Below are 17,988 nucleotides of genomic sequence, written 5' to 3'. Positions count from 1 at the left end.
CTGACTGAAATGGATTTATTTTCCCTCAAAATGCAGTTGATCCCTTTTATTGTCATATAACCAGGCTTTTGTGCTGCGGTGACGCTCCTGAGCTGTTACGGACCTCTCTGCTGCGATGTGTGCCAGGATTCTGCCCGGTGGGTTCACCTGGGGCCTTGTATTTAGCCTCGCGGACACCCGGAGGGTTGAGGCTCGGGACCCTGTTGCACCGGATCCCGCATGGATCCCAGTGCCGGCAGCCGCGCGGGAAGCAGGTGGAGCCGCAGCCGGGGATGGGGCTTTGGGTATTAATGGCTTGGCTCGGCAGTGGAATTTCCAAAGCTGTATATACTTTTTCTGTCTTAATTATGCATTCATTAAAAGCTTTTATACCCCACAGAATAAAGTAAATATTTTTTGATCTCTGTAGTGTGCTCCCAGACTGTAGATTTGCACAGCAGGGTCTTGATAATCTGAATAAATTGTATTTCCCCAAGGAGTTTATCTTTCGAATAAGGTCATAAAGAAATGCATTCTTTCCCCTTAGTTCTCCTTGCACTTTTTCTGCTATTTCTAACACAGAGCACAGGAATAGAGGTGCCTTGTAGTCTGCTGTGTTCTTGGTTAAGATTAACTCTAATTTATCTACGTTTGTATCCTTTTTTGTGGCTTGTGCAATGCAATTATTCTTGAAAATACAAATGAACAAGGAGGAATTTGAAAGTAATTTAAATAGAGTGTTTATAAAAAAGCCTTCCTGTTTGGCAGTTTTAGTATAGAGTTATGATACGGCATATCTGCATTAAAATACAGACAGTGTCACATCATTTATTTTAAACATTTAATATTGTCTTGTTTTCAGGTTTGGAAAACTGTTTTTCTTTTATGAGGATTTTAAATGTCAGCTTGTGGGAAATGTCTAGTACAGCGAATGCACAGGATCAGATACCTCTTCATTTGTGAAGTACGCACTGATAAATCATTTGGTTAATTTGTTAAAACTTCTTTGAGTTTGTGATGCAATTTTAGAATCATTTCAACTGTTAACTGTAAGATTTGTCTTATATATAATCTTATACATATTTTCCTTGTCCAAAAGTGTTTCAGTAGTGTAAAAGGCATCCTAGAAGAAAAGATAGGATCACTACCAGTCTTTAATTCTCTTTAGTTCTCGAGAGTTCTGCCTGTGGTTATATCTTGTCATTCCACTCAAAAAAGATAAGTGGCCTATTTAAAAGTGTATAACAAAACAACTTTACAAGTTACAATAATTTATAAATTATTCAAATATAAACACTTGGAAAATATGGAAATATGGAAATCAATACCTGTTTTGTATTCCATTTTTAAAAGGAAAATTTCTATGATACAATTCCAGAAGAAAGTTGCACCCAACTTCTAAATTTTTATTACTACTTATGAACGCTATCTACTAAAACTCATGGAAAGCAGAGGCAGGCAGAACTCCTACCCCTGCCCGCAGCTGAATTGAAAGAGTAACAATTTCACTTTTATGTATTGAGCAGAAAGTTTGAATTTAAGAATTTAGTTGAAAAAAATCTAGAAAATAGGATGAGTTGATAATAATAAGTACAGGATGACTTGATAATAATAAATACAGACCTATAGGTCAACCTTAGAGAAAGACAAGTGAGTTTGTGATCGCAGCCCAAGACCAGTTTGCAAGAGATGCATTGGCAGTAGCATCAAGCAGGAAGCCACTAGTCGTGACAAGTCACTAGCGCTGGGTGTGGCAGGAAATCTCAAGCATCTGCTGCAGCCTAGCAGTCAAATAGATAGATAACCCCCATCATAAATAGATGCATATAATAAACACCTGAAATGAGTAAATGAACACACAAATATGACTAAATTATACTGTAAATAAACAACTGATAGTTTTATTTGTCTGTGAGTATCTTCAGCCTTTTCAACTATGTAACAATTTTCAGCAAGAACTTCAACTGATGTCGATTTGAAGGAATAGGGGAGTTTGGGAGATGATCAAAAATACCCAAATAAAAATGAATCCTCTGCAGTGTCTTTTAGATTTCACTGAAGATTTAAAGGTTTTTGTTTGATTGTTTGTTTTGTCAGGGAAAAATAGCATTTATGCGTGACGATATGTGTGGCTCTGTCAGGCTAATGAGCAGCCATTACTGCCCTCTTCTGCAGACCACCAGCGTCCCTCTGGCCCCCTCCACTGACACGCAGTGGAGTTGGATCAGGCTTGTATCTCAGCGAGATCACAGATCTTCATCACAGATCTTGATTATTGGTTTTATTTTTGTTGTTATTCCCAACTATAGCTGTTGGTTGCAAAAAAACCCAAGTTCAATAAATATGCATTATTTTATTTCTTTTTTTTCCCTGCATGTTTCAAATTCATTCCGTTAGCTGATGATTCTTTTTTTAAAGCTGCTCTTCCAAACCAGTGACAGTAAAATGTGGTTGTTACCTGATAAATGCTGTGGTTTTTCTTTGAATTACGCTGCTTTACATTGTGCCTCAGCTGCTTGGCAGGGTGGTGTTTTGAGGTGCCATCTGTGATCTGCACGTGCTACTTCTAAAAACAAGCACACACCAAACGCTTCTCATTTAAAATTCATTCTTCCTTTTTTTGTTGTTGTTTTTTGTTTTTCGTTCTCTCTGCTGTTGGCGAGGGTTTATCCTCACCTCCCCTACTCACTGTGAAGAGGTGGTGACACAGTAGAACCGCTGGGGATTTGTGTGGCTCTTGAGCTTGTGGCCTATAGTGCTTATTCCAGCAAGTTAGTCAACTTTTATCTTTTCTTCCAAGAAAAAAAAATGCGACTCCTATGCAGGAGCTTAGGTAGATAATAAATACAATTTATTTATTTATTTATTACATATAACCCTGCCACCAGAAGTGAGCAGTTAGAGAGGAAGATTATTTCAGTTCAATTTCCTTCAGTACTGACTACTCCAAGCAGGTGGAAGAAAAAAAAAATCGTCCCCTGCACCCTGCGCTGTGCACTGCACCTGCATAAAGAGCTCCAGAGGCGCCAGGACAGCCGCCCTTCCCCGCTGGGGCTGCGCTTTGTGTAACACCCCCAGCTGCCTCTCCTCCCCTGCCCACGGCCGCTTGCTCTGGCTGCCACGCGGCTCCTGTGACACCACAAGATTTCCTGTCAGCGTCACTCAGCGCGCAGCTGCCCCCAGCCGCGCGGCACGGCGCAAATTGACTTAGTGGAGTCGGTTTCTCCTTGCCGCTCGGTTCCACGTTAAGCAGGCGGCACAGTGAAGCTGACACCGCGGCCTGTCGGCCTCAGCGCGGGTGCGCGACGGCGATGGGCACGATGGAAACCACGCGTGGGGAGGGCGGGAAGCAGGGAGAGCCCGCGGCGAGAGCAGGCCCAAACACACGCGCTTACTGCCCGAGCGCGCTCGCGCTCTCCTGTGCTGCGCTCGCGTTCGTGCCTCTGCCCTGAGGGCCCCATCCAGAACAGGAGCGGCCCTAGTTTACAAAGAAGGCCAAACTGAAATTACTGGTTCCTTAATACGGGATACCTGTTAGCTGCGTGAGAAAGTACTTCCTGTGCTTAGTTAGTGTTGCTTTGGTCTCTAGATTTTTCTGCTGGTAGCAAAAAAAGGACTGAGGCCAGTGTCATCTACAGGTTGCTGCCGGGTAGGAAAAAAGTGATTTTGTTGTTGTCGTTCATTGAAAATAAATTTATATAGAAAATGTAGTTGATCGTGTCATAAGGAAGCGTTTTGTTTCAATGGAGCTGAGAATTATGCCACACAGCTTCTCTAGCTCAATCAAAATAGTAAATAATGAACAATTGTTTGGAACAAACCATTGTAATTAACAAATATATATTTTTCATCTACTTTTTAAGGCCTGAGAGCTTTTGTTGTGCACTGTAAGTCATGCTAGTTTATTATTTTGTGTATTACTTTGTATTTCTTATAGATGCTGCATACATATATAACATTAGCAGTTGCGGCACAAATGAGTCCTCTCATGTATATTTGTATATACAGGGGTAGCAGTTGCACATACATTTTGAATGAAACTATGTTAATTAATCTGAAGTTATACTGCCTTCTTTCTCCCCAGCTTCCAAAAGAGCAGCCTTTTTTATTATCTGAGATCTCTGGGTTTTTTTTTTCCTCCATTTTTCTTTTCTGAGACGTATTTTGTTTGCTTCACTCATCTAGGAACTAAATAGTTTCAATTATTTGGACCTGTATAAGCTGGCGGACCTCTTCAACCTCACGTTGTTGGAGAATGCAGTGGTTGACTTCTTAGTAAAACATCTGTCCGAGCTATTGAAGAGTCATCCTGAAGAAGTCCTGGCCCTCCCATACTGTCTCCTTCGGGAAGTTTTTAAAAGCGATAGACTCACTTCACTCAGTGAAGAACAAATCTGGCAGGTAAGGAAATCAGTGAAACAAGAAAAACGTGTGATCCTCTGTAAACCATAACATAACAGTACTTTTTTTTTTTTTTTTTTTGTAGCCTGGAGCAATCTTGAGAGACTAAGGACTTGAGCAAAAACTTTGATTAAAATGTTGTATTATGTTAACATTATTAGTTCATTTGCAGCGGACTCTGCTTATCGCTTAATTTGCGTGCTGCAGGTGTAATGAGGTATTTTCTCTCAGATCCGGCTTTGCTGGTGAGCGAGGCCAGCGCCACCAGTGCGTGACAGGCCCCTCGTGCGAGCTCTGCCCGTCCCGTCCCTCGAGGCAGAGCTGGTTGCGGTGCCTCCAGGTAGTTCCTGCCCTGGGGCAGGGCCACTGCGGCTGCTCTGGGACTCGCGGAGGCCTTGCAGGCTGCTCTCTCTGCTGGGGGATGAGGCAGGAAGCTGGCGGTGATGGTCACTCCTACTGCAGAAAGCTGGATCTCAGAAGGGACCACGCGCTGACAGACAGAGAATATTAGCAAGCGTAAAGTATTGTTTTGTGAGATTTGTTATAGAAAAAATAGCCCAGCCTTGGAAACACTGCCACCAGACATCTGGCACTCTGGTGAAAATTGGAGGTCATGATATAGTGGAAGTGAATCCTGATAACCTGAATTGCTTTTTTTTTTTTTTTTCTTTTTTCTGTCATGTTTTGTAAAAGCAAAGTGGTTCAGGGTTTTTTAAGGTAGAACTTAATTGATTTGAAAGAAATCTTTCTACTAGAAGAGTGGGCATCTTGGCCCAACAGGGAAGCCCAAGATTCAGAAGATTAATTTATATTCAAACCCTGTTGTTTATCTTCTTGCATTTTGGATTATCTTAAGCAAATCATTACATCTGTCTTCTATCATTTTCTCAAAGTATAAAATACTATCTGTAAGTACTTTGTGTACAGTAACAGGTAGGAACCAAATATTCCAGTTTAAGCTCTTCCAGCTATAATGGCAGCATGTAGATGTAATTTACTCCTTCGCTCTGATAACTGACATATTTGTTTCCAAAACTTTGAGGCTAAGATTCTGGAGTCTTTCTGAAGATGCTATTTTCTGCAGATGGTAATATTGAAAAGTTGCCCTCTTCCTCTGCTGCTCTCTGGGGAGCGTGTGTGCAGCAGAACCTGGAGGCCGCTACCTGCGGTGCTTCTTGGCTCTTCCTTTAAAGCCGGATACTCTGGAGTCCTAGCCTATATTCCCTTGATCAGCAAAGCACGTTTTGATGTACAAGATTTTATATGGGGCATAGCTGACTGGCCAGTTTGTTTTTTATGATCATTTCTCTGAGTGTGCAATGAAGTCTTGTAGATCTGTGCTTGGAAATACTTTTGCTATGGAATAGGTACTGCAGAAGGCATGCAAGAATTGTTTAATGTCAGCTCATTAGAGGACAAGAGGATGCCAGATAGCGTGCCCTACGCAACTTGCCAAAATAGCATTTAGGAGATGGAAGTTCTTAGGTCTTTGGGCATTCTCCTGTCTTGCAGGAGTAACTCGTAAATCATTTTCGTAACTGTCTGCGCTCCCGTCACCAAACACTTTATAAAGCCAGACTGACAAAGCTTATGTTGCTGCTGCGGAGTCGTCGTGGGGAGCGATACTTAGAGGCAACGTGCTGCTTTTTGAGTGACAACAGACTCCGCACTGTCCATTTAAGTGTTATCGTAATTGCCTCTGTAAAGGTTACTCATGCAGTTACGAAGAATTTCCTAAACTGCTTTGCTGCTGCAGGCAATATGTGTGTCATTTTAACTCATTCTGTAGACCCATGAATAAATATATATTTATAAATATTACAGGTCCCCAAAATGAATTAAAAGACACACACAAATATTTACCAATGTAGGCATTCAGAAGGCAATAAGAAACTGTTTTTGCTTTATCTTAGTAAATAAGTAATTCCTTCATAGTCAATCCAATAGAAGAAAATCAAATCAGACCAGCTATATTGCCTCAAGTGTAGTTAAGTTCATCATTTTTGCTAAGGTTATAGTGGTAATGCAATATACCATGGAAGAATCTAATATTCAGCCCAGGGTGAAGATTGGGTATGCCAGAGGATTAGTGTCAGGGTGCTTTATAGAAGTGAAACTTGATGGACAGGCTGGAGACAGATCTACAGAATCTCATTAAATTGCTGAATTGTTCATTACTGAGCACTCTCACTGTAATAAAGTGCTCATTGACTTTGACAAATTCCCATCCTATGTTTTAAAGAAGAACAGCAAAGCAAGAGGTGGTGGGAAAGCGGGACGAAATTGGCACCAAGTGGGGTAGGTAATAGAAAAGCTGAGCAGGGGAGGTGCCTCGCAGCTGGCCCCAGGTAAGACACACACATCAAATGGCAGTGAGACCTTCTGCCGCACGCGCGCCTGTTGTGGCTCCAGGAATTGAACGTGTCCCCAGGTAGTCAAGCCACCTGCACTACTAAGGCTAGGAGGATTAGCAGGGCTCCCTAAGCACACATTAAAGCTTCCCTCGAAACCTCTGGAAAGGAGGCCGCGCTCTGCAAAGCGCGGTTATCCTGCCTGCATCCCCAGTGTCCACTGCATGCACCCAGTGCACTTAAAGACTCCGATGCACATGCGGTCTGTATGCAGAGCCGTGCTTGAGTGTGATTTGAACTGCAGGGATTTCCGCTCGTATTTAGCCCCCGCCAGGTTGTTATTGACTGCCAATAACAAATTGCCCAGCTTTAGTTATAGTGTAGATATCTTTTAGGATTTATCCTTGAACAAATTAAGTTTAAGGAAGTTAACCAGTAGTATTAATGTCAATAAATTAGGGTATGTATTGGTTTATAGTAGTGTAGTAATTCCTGACAATTCTTTCAGAAAGAAAATGTAAATGAGGTTATAATAGACAAACTAAATAGTTAAAATTTTATGAAACTGCTTCGACTCTTGTAGGTTAATTATTTCTCAAGATGCAATAAACAATAAATATAAACACGTATTTCTTAAGCAAGCAATCTGCCTCATAAAACCTCTACAGGTTGAGAAATAGGAGCAGTTTCCTAGCCTCAGTCATTGGAGTATTTTAGGTAGCTTAAGCCAATAACAATGATTATTATGTGGCATAGCATTTTTTTTCATACTGATCATTACATTCAAATACTATGTGAGATTATTAAAAATTACTTTGTAACCATATGAAAGGTATGGCTTGTCTGCTGTGTTAAAATGTGAGTAAACTTAAAATTGAAATATGAAAGAAAGGATTAAAAAATTACAAAGAAAACCAAGATTAAAAAAGCAGATTGTTCCTTGGTGCTTTCCCTCTTCGTGATATGTTTGTGTCTGAGCTGCATACTTTAGTTCCAGGAAACAGTCATGATGAGGACCTAAATGGCTAGTTGTGCATGAGGTGAAAAGTGAATCTTTTTATAATTGGCCTTTACTAAAAAGACTCACTGGCTCTCTTTTAAGCAAGCAGATTAATTCTTTCCCTTGAGAAGTGGCAAGGTAGCCAGCCTTCTATGGCTGTGCCATGCCTGGGGCCATGGAGTGGAAGTGGGCTGCTCGCTGGAACCTTTGCGAGGAGAAAGCAAGCCAAAGATTTAAGCAATAAACTAATGTTAGCTTTAGCTGCAGTATGGTTGTATCTCAGTCATAAACATTATTAAAAATCAGTGTCAAGAGACTTCAAAGTTCACTATTCAAGAATCATGCTAATAGTTTAACATGTTAACTGGATCATTCCGTCCCTGGCAGTACTTGGTCAAATGATGCTGTAGTAAACACTGCACTTGAGTCAGCAGGAATTCTGAGTCGCCTGAAACTAAAAAGCATCACTCGAGATCAGTATAGGTTAGTTTCTCTTCCCCTGCTACTGAGAAAGTAGGTTATTAGAGGGTGTAATATATATATATATTTATTTTAAATGGTTAAAATTAAGAGTAGGTCCATCTTAGTGGTTGCCAGTACTTCTCAAGTTAATATTAAGAGTTTCTTGTTAATTGTTGCTTTGCCACTCAGTCCAGTTTCCTGACATCAAGCGCTAAGTAACGTAGGAAGAGCTGGTAGATACCAGTCCCGGAGTGCTGTATCCAGGCGGAAAGCACGCGGGTGCGTCAGCTGTTCCCGGTGAGGTGCGTGAGCTCGCGCGCGCCTCGCGCCCACTGACCTTCCACGTGCAAAAGGGCTGTGCTGGATTTTCCTTTTCTTACTATGAACCTGAAGTGCAAAATCAGTCTTTGGTCTCTATAATAGAGGACTGTCTTTGGTTGAATAGGTAGGAAAATAAGTGAAAGGTTGGTGAGCATCTGTTTTATGAAAATAACACATGTATAAATCCAGTTTTCTGATTGTAGTGCTGTTTATCTCCTTCTAAGGAAGAGTAAGGGACCCTGTTTTTAACTGCCTTTTTATGCAATACTGATGCATTTGAACCTCCTTGTGACAAGTGTGCAGGGCTAAATGGATTCTCCAGCAGAAAAGCCCTGCAGTTCAGTGCTGCGGGATGTCTTGGAGGCTGCCGCAGGGATCCAGCTCTGCCCCGGGCCCACGAGCATACCCCAACTTCGTGTGCAGCAGCTCTTGCTAGAGGTGGCTTGTCAGGTAGCAGTCCAAACTTGCCCTTCCGTTTGTGTAGTACTTGAAATTCTATTTTTTTGTTTTGCTTGCAATCATTGGATTTTATGAGCAAATTTTAATATGATAGCAAAAATTGTGTTTCTCGGGGATTTATATACATTTTGACAAAATGTGGTCTAAGGGCCTCGCTAAATGTGAGCTGAAGTCCTACTGCAAAACAAGTTACCAAGTTAACATTCTGAATAGTAAGTAAAGGAGAGCCTTTTGGTAATCAGCTTTGTATTTAAACAGTATATTAGCATTTCACTGTTAAAGAAATAAGCTTAAGTGCTCTCTTGGGCAATAAGAAAAATTATGTCTGGTGGCCTAATGCGTGTCTGTAGGGAGTATTTAGCCTCAGTAGCAAATGACTAGCGTTAACGTGGCTGTCAGCCTCTTATCAAGCGGTGTAGGAGAGAAAAAAGGAGTTTGATGCATATCAAGGCTGAGGTGATTATGGAAGTTATGTGTTAAAATCAGTGTATTCCCTGTGGGTGTTTTGGTGGTTTTTCACCTGCTTTGTACTATCTTTTTCATGGGCAGTCTGTGTAAAGTGCCAAAGAGCCACTTTCAGATCTCACTCTGCACTGTGCCAGATGTGCTGCCCTCGCGCTGGCTGTATCGTGGACAGCTCCAACCAAGGATATGCAGTTGCCCTCCAGTAAAGCTGCTGTGAAAACACGGCCTGTGCTAGGATGTGGATTTTGTTTTCCGAAGGTAAATCCCCCTGCCCCATTATCATAGAATAGAATCATAGAATCATAGAATGCTCAAGGTTGGAAGGGACCTCTAGAGATCATCTAGTCCAACCCCCCTGCACACGCAGGGTCACCTAGAGCACGTGGCACAGGACTGCGTCCAAGCGGGTTTGGAAGATCTCCAGAGAAGGAGACTCCACAACCTCTCTGGGCAGTCTGTTCCAGGGCTCTGTCACCCTCACTGTTAAGAAATTTTTCCTTAAGTTCCTGTGGAACTTTTGATGCTTTCGTTTCTGGCCATTTCCTCTAGTTCTGTCAGTGGCCACCCCTGAAAAGAGGGTGGCCCCATCCTCCTGACTGCTTCCTTTGAGGTACTTATAGACACTGATTAGATCCCCTCTCAACCTTCTCTTCTCCACGCTGAACAGGCCCAGCTCCCACAGTCTATCCCACCTGAATGGAGGGTGTGCAATGGCAGTACTCCCAACAGTCCCTATGGATTATTTCGGTGGGGTTCATTTGTGTAGGCATAGCTGTCTGCAGCATTTTTGGTAGGATATCCATGACATACAGGGCGACCTGGCAGGTGGGCACATGGCGCTCAGTCTGTGTCCTTGTGGAGATGGGGCAGGGTGCAGGGGGATTGAGCAGCTGAACATCACAGTGTTCCCTCTTAATGTTCCCAGGTCACACACGTTCTTCCTCATGTAACTTCTGCATCATCTGTTACGGGATTAGTATCCTGCTTTATAGTGCAAATGTCTCCTGCCTGTTTGTGCTGTCCCTTTACCTGCTGGATTTCACAGGCATCTCCCTCCTTTGTCTGCCTTAGCTTAGATCTTGTCATTCAAAATAAATTTGCTGTGCTTTATAGAGTGTTGTTTTGATGTTCTCAAAGTTTCTGCATGTTATTTCTTGAATATTGGCAAATTATTATAACTGTTACTTATCAGCAAGAACAACATAAACAACCTTTAAAAAAGAAAAGGTTTACATTAGAAGCAACTGTGTTTTCTTCTAATTTTCATTTTGATACATGTTGATTCCAAAAGGCTTGATCATTTTGCTGCTGTTGCTGCAAGCAATAAGGAAATTACTGGAGGGCATTAGTTGTGCTTCAGTGTCCTCCAGTAGCATCACGCCACCTAATTTATTCCTGATTAACTTCAGAACTGCATTGAGTATCACACCAGTATCAAGGCAGGCGGCTGTGCCCGGGGCTCGGGAATTTAGGTCACTTTTCAGCCAGGCAGTGGATCCCTGTTTGGGCTTAGACAGCCAGAGATGACACCAGCGTGTGCACACAGCAAGACACAGCAGTGTAGTCCGCATCTAAAATAGTGAGGATTGAATTAGTCGGGGTTTTGTGTTAAATGTTATATTCTTTGTGGCACTGATCTGTTGGAAAAGATGAAGTGAAGGATAATTATATTAATACACAGCTATATGGTGTAAGAAAGTTGCCATGGCCATAGTATTGTGAAAGCCAGGCATGGTTGGAAATACATCTTCCTTTCATTTTCAGATAAAAGAATATATAAGCATAATCTGATAGATGTTATGGATGCTGAAATGAGGCAGTCAGTTGTTACCATCTTAGTCAGCCATCCTCGTCATTGAGAGTTACGAATGGCAATAATCTCTACTTTTTTTTTTGGAAATTCCAATAAAGCTCTTTAACATTATTCTTTTTCTGATAGGTTTTACCTAGCTGACACCACTAGAAAATGTGAAGCTTCCTCTTCTGAGGATGCCAGGCTCCATATTTCATTACATTTGCCTTTGAGAGCAGGGAAAAGTCTTGCCTGTATTTGAAACTATGGAAATAAGGAAGAATGAGAAAGAAAGTTAGATTAAAGCCATGTAAATAACCAGTTTGAGTATCAGTAAGATTGTGTTCCTCCTATTACAGCTAAGCTCTGGCCTTTCCAATGCGTGAGATACTAAATACATCGGACTGTAAATATGTTTACAAATGTGACTTTGTCTAAGTCACTTTTAAGAAGAAATAATATTCTTAGGGCAATTAGTTGATTTTGAAAATTAAACTCATTATTTCAAAGTAGTTAAAGTTATACATTAATCTGAAGCCTAGCATGTGGGTGTTAAAGGCTAAATCAGAATCAAAAAAATGGACATTGTAATGGAAATCCTAACTGAAAAATCAGCTGAAAGGAATGCCAACTCGTAAAGTACAAATATGCGGTCCACTGACAGAAAAAAAAAATGTAAGTGTTCCCACAGGCAGTTTTAGTGGCCCTGTCCTTAAAATGAGGTTTCTGCAGTGCTCGAGAGGCGAGGAGTTGGGCTTACGAATGCGTGATGCAGCCTGCGGTACCTGGTGTCCTCCCGTACTGCGAGTGTGGAGTGGGTAAGGGGAGGGGAGGACCCTCAGGGAGCGTTTGAGTAGGAAACCCAGAAGGGTGGAGGGACACTGTGGTTGTCAGAGGGTTCACTGAAATAATAAACCAGAAATGAGGTTCTTCCTGCAGTGAAGGTACTGGTGATACCAGGGGCCTGGAGCATCTCCCCTCTGAGGAAAGGCTGAGAGAGCTGGGCCTGTTCAGCCTGGAGAAGAGAAGGCTGAGAGAGGACCTGATCAGTGTCTATAAACACCTCAAGGGAAGCAGTGAGGAGGATGGTGCTGGCCTCTTTTCAGGGGCGGCCACCGACTGAACTAGAGGAACGGCAATAGGACTAGAGGAAACGGCCACAAACTGAAGCATCAAAAGTTCCACAGGAACTTAAGGAAAACTTTCTTAACAGTGAGGGTGACAGAGCCCTGGAACAGGCTGCCCAGAGAGGTTGTGGAGTCTCCTTCTCTGGAGATCTTCCAAACCCGTTTGGATGCAGTCCTGTGCCACGTGCTCTAGGTGACCCTGAGTGTGCAGGGGGGTTGGACTAGATGACCTCTAAAGAGATCATCTCCTTTCCAACCTTAATGATTCTATGATAACTCTATGATACATATATCATACACACTACATATACACTACATATATATAAATATATATAACATGCCTCTAAGGATTGCACTTGGAAAAATTGACCTCAGGTTTATAATTATGTGCTCTGTTGAGAGCATATGTATATGTAAACCAGCAAAGAGTATGTGTTTGGATACGTGTTTTTGTGTGCGATCTAGGACATTAATGATATACAAGTCCTCTATAGCTGTTGTCAAGATTATCACAGAAAAGTATACATTTTATGTAATTTGTTAGATTTGCCTATAGATTTTATAGAAAATGTACCCTAACAGTACAGAAGAAAGGAATAATAATCCTTCTACATTCAAGAACCATTTAGACTAATTTCAGTATAGAATAGAATGTTGTTGGTTTTGCATCTTTTTTATTCTTTAACAATTTTTATTGATAAAAGCCAGTAGATTCCTGTCTCCACAGAGAACTGCTACATGTTTTAAATATATTCCAAGGGCTTAATAAAATAAAAACAGAGGTATAACGAAATAGTGTGTCTTGGAAGGTAGAAGATTGTCATTTACAGTTATAATTACACACCAACAACTTATTTTCATGCTAAGTGTGGCAATACAAGGTTTCAGGGCATTTAATGTCAGTCTGAATGTTTATTTAAAAATAAAAATGGAATTATTCTGGAGTTGGAAAGGATGCTTGCTGGGAGTTTTCTCTTCCTCTGCCTTCCATGGGCCCCATCCTAACCCTTCTTTTAGAAAGAGAGATTGTGATTATTTAAATTGGTTTAATGCTGCCATAAACTTTGTTCTCCTTAAACTCAAGTCACAGTGAAGAGTCCTAGGTGGACAGCTCTCTCTACGCCGAGGGAAGCTTTTGCTCATGGCACCTTTTTACAACATTGTTCAAGTGAGATAAAGTATCTAGCAGTGTTGGTTTGACCATCATGACAGATGATGGTGGGGCCAAACCTGAGCATTTTCTTCTGAGTTAGAAAATGGGCGCCCGAGGAGTTGGTAGCGCAGAGCTTCCTGCCCTTTGGTAAAGTTATCAAAGAAAGGCCAATGTCCATTGTTGTTTTAGGAACCCATTAAGCTACTTCTAGGACATGCTTATGGCAGGGAGCTTGCTTGTCATTTCTGATTCTTTTCTATGGCTGATCTAGTCTGAAAAGATGGTATTCCTGGTTCTGGATTCCAATTTGGGGGTTTCATTTCATTGCTTTTGTGTGATCTGGTTAGACTGTCACCCTCCATGCTCTGTCCTGATGTTCTTGTTACAGCTAAGGTCGCTTTGATTGCAAGAGCTGGGACAGCCTTTCCACTGTGATCAATCCCACCTCATCTATTTTATTTATTTGTGCACACTTCCAGGTCTGGTGGTCATTGCAGCACACAGGAAAATAGAGTTGTTGTCAGTCGTGGGGTAGCTGCAGAGTGCGTTGCAGTAGGGGCTGCTCAGTAGCTCATAGAAATTTTCAACGTGCAGTTGTGTGTGGAGTGTCCCTGCCCCGTGGGTTGCACAGGACTTTGCTCCATCCCTGTGACAAAACAGGCGAGTGACAGAGGTGCAGGAAGCATTTTGGTAGATCATCTTTGTAGAGAAGCCCCAAATAATTGTAAAGGAAACAACTTCACCCATTAGGCTGGAGATATAATAGCATGAGAATGTACTTCCTCTTGGGAAAAAAAGTATTAAATAGTTTTGGAGATCATATTTAGGAGTCTGTTTCTTCATGTTTTGTCAGATTCATGCATTGGGCCCACCTTCATCTGGGGCACAGAGCACAGATATCTCAAGGGGATTTAGGCTGCAGAGGAAAGGCTCTTTCAGTTATGGACAGGTTGTGGAGACAGGACCTTAGCTGAACCACTCCTGCCGTGGGCCATATCACTTAAATTTTCTGTCTCTTAGTTTCCATGCCTGGATCATGGTTGAAATGTGTACTTCTCACAGGGAAGCTCTAGTTTTAGTGCTTATAAATTGCTGTGAGAGACTTTGGAGGAAAGTGTCACATAATTTTGAAGTCCAGGTTCCCCAGAAGGTATAAAATGGCGTGTTTCCATGAACTGTGGCCATTTACAGCTGCTGAGAGTTTACATTCTGTCCTCACCTCACCTCAACTTACCCTACTTCATGTTTGAGTAGACGAAAAGTTTATTTTTTTCCTTTTTGCTCTAATATAATATGATATGTTACTATATATAACATTAATATTTATATTAGTGTAATGCAAGTACCTTTTTGTAAAACTGGCTTTTGAACATGGTGGTTTATTGAAAGTCTGAAAAGTTGAAACATTTTTATTGAGGTTAGTCAGTGTCTTCTAGCTCAGCTGCTATCTAGTCTCATTTCCAGTATCGATAAGAACTAGTAAAGTAAACACATTGGATAAAATGTTGAAAGTAATTGAATAAGATTTTGGAAAGTGTACTTTCGATTCTTCACTGTTTATAATTGGTCATCATTATGAAGCATAATATTTTCCTTTATATTTCAAAAAAAAAAAAAAAGGCCTTTGAACTTTGCTTGAAAAATGGAACCTCCCCATAACCAGCACCATCTCTTTTCCACCTTGGTACCGTAATGGCCCTGTTGGAAGGGCTGTGTGGTTGTGCCAGTGTTGTGGAGGAGAAGGAAGCTCGCAGGAAAGTGCTGGACGGAGAATGGCGCTGGATTGAATTGCTGGAATATTTGTGCGTGGCTGGAATTTGGCTCGTTTCAGCTCCTCATCTGCAAAGTCGAGGCATTAATACCTCCCTTCCTAACAAGAATGTTGCAGGGGGAAAAATATTGAAGATTTTTTGAGATGAGAGTGTGTGCCCAGGAGATCTGCCCAACTCATGAAGCATATGTATGCTTCTGGTACCTGCTGAGGACTCTATGGGACAGCATATTCACCTAGCAGCCCTGTGCAGAAATGGGGCAGTTGGTGATTGATGCTTTACAGCATGACTGATTTAGGAAGAGAGATCTTACAAGCACTTGAGAAAATCTGAGAAATATTTTTAATACATTGTGATTCACCTTAACACCATTAATTTTGATAAATGCTTGCTATTAATAAGCTGCATTGTGCAGCTCTACCTTAATCACAGTATACTATGGTGAAGCACGTGATTCATGTGGCTGGACAGGCTGTGCCCAACACTCAGCTTCCAGAGTGCTTCTCTGTGCTGAAAGCTCAAAGTCGAGCTGCTGCCTGTTGGATGCTCACTGGCTCACAGATGAACGGATGCTTTCAGAAAGCCAGAGATTGTCATCCTTAGGCTACAGAGATCCCAAACCAACAAAATTCCAGCCAAAGGAGCCAGGGGGAGATGCATAAGTAAGTGCCTTCGCTCTCCAGATCTAATTAACTTTGGGGTTCTCTCGTCTTCCTTTTGGGCCACATATTTACTGAATAGTTCAGTTACAGCTTGGCTTCCGCCTCCTCTCACTTGAGCCTGTTATCTGCAAGTCCTGTCAGTGAAACCCTGGGTCGGGGGGAGTACATTTAGTGCGGCCCCCCTGCACACCCAGGCGGTGCCACTGCTGCTGCCGGGGTCCTGTAGGAGTGTGCGAAGGGCTTGGAGACAGGCAGCAGAACAAGGGTGTCTTGGAATGGTTGTGTGATCCCAGCACGGGAGGAGATGCAAATACAGAGAGACTTCGCTACTTGGTCGCTGTTTGTGTGGGAAACAGCTTTTTTTTTCCCCCGAATCTTTTCTCTGCTGGCAACTTCCCATGCTTCTCCCGTGGTATGTTAGGCCAGGTGCACTTGGGAATGTCTTGGAGCCCTTCCCAGGAGTTCAGCACATCTGCATGTAGATTTAAAGCAGGGTCTTTATGCCTACAAAAAGTTGGGCACTTCAGTGTTTGAAATGGGATGGGAACCTAGCTGTCATAGTGAAGGAGTGAGGAGGGAAAGTACCATGGACAGACCGGACACTGTTTAGTTAAGCAGGGCTTGGCTTTAACAGAGCCTTCTTAACAAGACTGGTTTTGGAGCCTTTATGCTATCTGAAGGGAGTAAAACTGCTTGTTATACAAAGAAAAGCACATGTATTTCTGAAAAAGGTCTGTAGCTGAATATGCTGAGTGTACCTGGCTGAAAGTAGGTGCAGGCAGCTTGCTGAGTAGGGATATGGGGTAACCTGAAAGTATCAGTTCATAGTTACAGTTTGTTTTCAGATTTAATATCCATGTGGAGTGCCTTTTCTTCAGAGACTTAGTTACTGCGAACCTGCTTGTGTCAACAGCCAACTTCAGTAAATTAAACTAGTGCAGGAGCAAGCGCAAATGGCAGCCCCTGTGTCAGCCAGGGCGAGTGTCCAGGCCTGCTCAGAGCCTCTTCAACGTAGGGCAGTCATGTTCCTCTACTGACAGGGATGTTGGGCTTAATTCTGTGAAGTTTAGGGCTGTAAAACCTCCGTTCGGTAGTGTGAGGAAAAGGTACAGAAAATAGAATTACCTAAAAGGCTTTTACTGGCAGCATCAGTCTTCTTTATTTGCTTCTGATTCAGGTAAATATTAATCTTTTGTTTTCCTATGCTGACCCTAATGTCGATACACATTTAGTGATGGCTGGTAGACTAGAGAACATCTGATCATGGCAAAGATCACGTAAGAAAAGATCTGCCATTCTCCATTTGAAATAATTGTTGCCTTTGAAGATGCAAAGAGGTTCTTTTGATTTCCAGTGGCTTCCTTGCAATGCCATTGCGAGGGTGGGCAGCCCTGGTTGCAGTTGGGTGAAGGCAGGAGTAAAAGTTGCCTGTAGCCAAGGAGTTGCAGGAAGCCTGAACCTTCCACTCTTTCCAGGTTGTGCCAAAAGAGAGCTCAAATTGTTGTTCTTTGATTTGTGAAGCGCTCTGATGCGCTGCTCGCTTTGGCTGAGGTGAGGAGCACCTAATGGTTCAGGCTGACATCACGGCCGCTCGCACGTGGGAGTGAACAGGGCGTCAGAGAGCTGCATGGCGGCGCCGTGAGCGGCACAGGCACTGCCCTCCTCTCCGAACACTCGCTGCCTGGCTTCTCTTCCAAGGGGAAAGGCATTTTAATGCACTGCTCTCTGATTTTGTGTGTGCGTGAGAGAAAACAGGAGAGCAATGATGCAATAAATACTTTGGCTAAGAGAAAACATTTGCAAGAGATCCTTGCCCGTTTTTTTTTAAATCTTCTCTTATCGTGAAGAATGTGATGTGTGATAAATTGTTCTGCTAATCAAACAGCACGGAAAGGTTAGGTCATTGAAAGTCTTTAGTCATTTTGTGCTTTTCAAGAGTGAATTTGTTAGAATTATGCTGAATACCCACTTAAAGCCTCGGCTGAAAACCCTACCTGTGTTTTATAACTCTGCACTGTCAGAACTCAGTAATAAGTCAAACATT

The 17,988-nt window shown here is 42.2% G+C and overlaps 1 protein-coding gene across 1 annotated transcript in view; it reads left to right on the top strand.

Annotated features, from left to right (window-relative positions):
• The window catches only part of KLHL32 (kelch like family member 32), a 95,151-nt gene that overhangs the window by 58,908 nt on the left and 18,255 nt on the right, over positions 1-17,988 (top strand). The window contains exon 7 of the mRNA XM_088520408.1: positions 4,165-4,380. Coding sequence (XP_088376534.1) covers positions 4,165-4,380 — 216 coding nt within the window. The remainder of the gene's footprint in view (positions 1-4,164; positions 4,381-17,988) is intronic.

Source organism: Tinamus guttatus, unplaced genomic scaffold, assembly GCF_059628265.1.
Source record: "Tinamus guttatus ecotype Peru unplaced genomic scaffold, ASM5962826v1 Tinamus_guttatus_pri_ptg000088l, whole genome shotgun sequence".
NCBI lineage: Eukaryota > Metazoa > Chordata > Aves > Tinamiformes > Tinamidae > Tinamus > Tinamus guttatus.
Note: the sequence above shows the minus strand (reverse complement) of the source record. Positions and strands in the feature narration are given on the sequence as shown.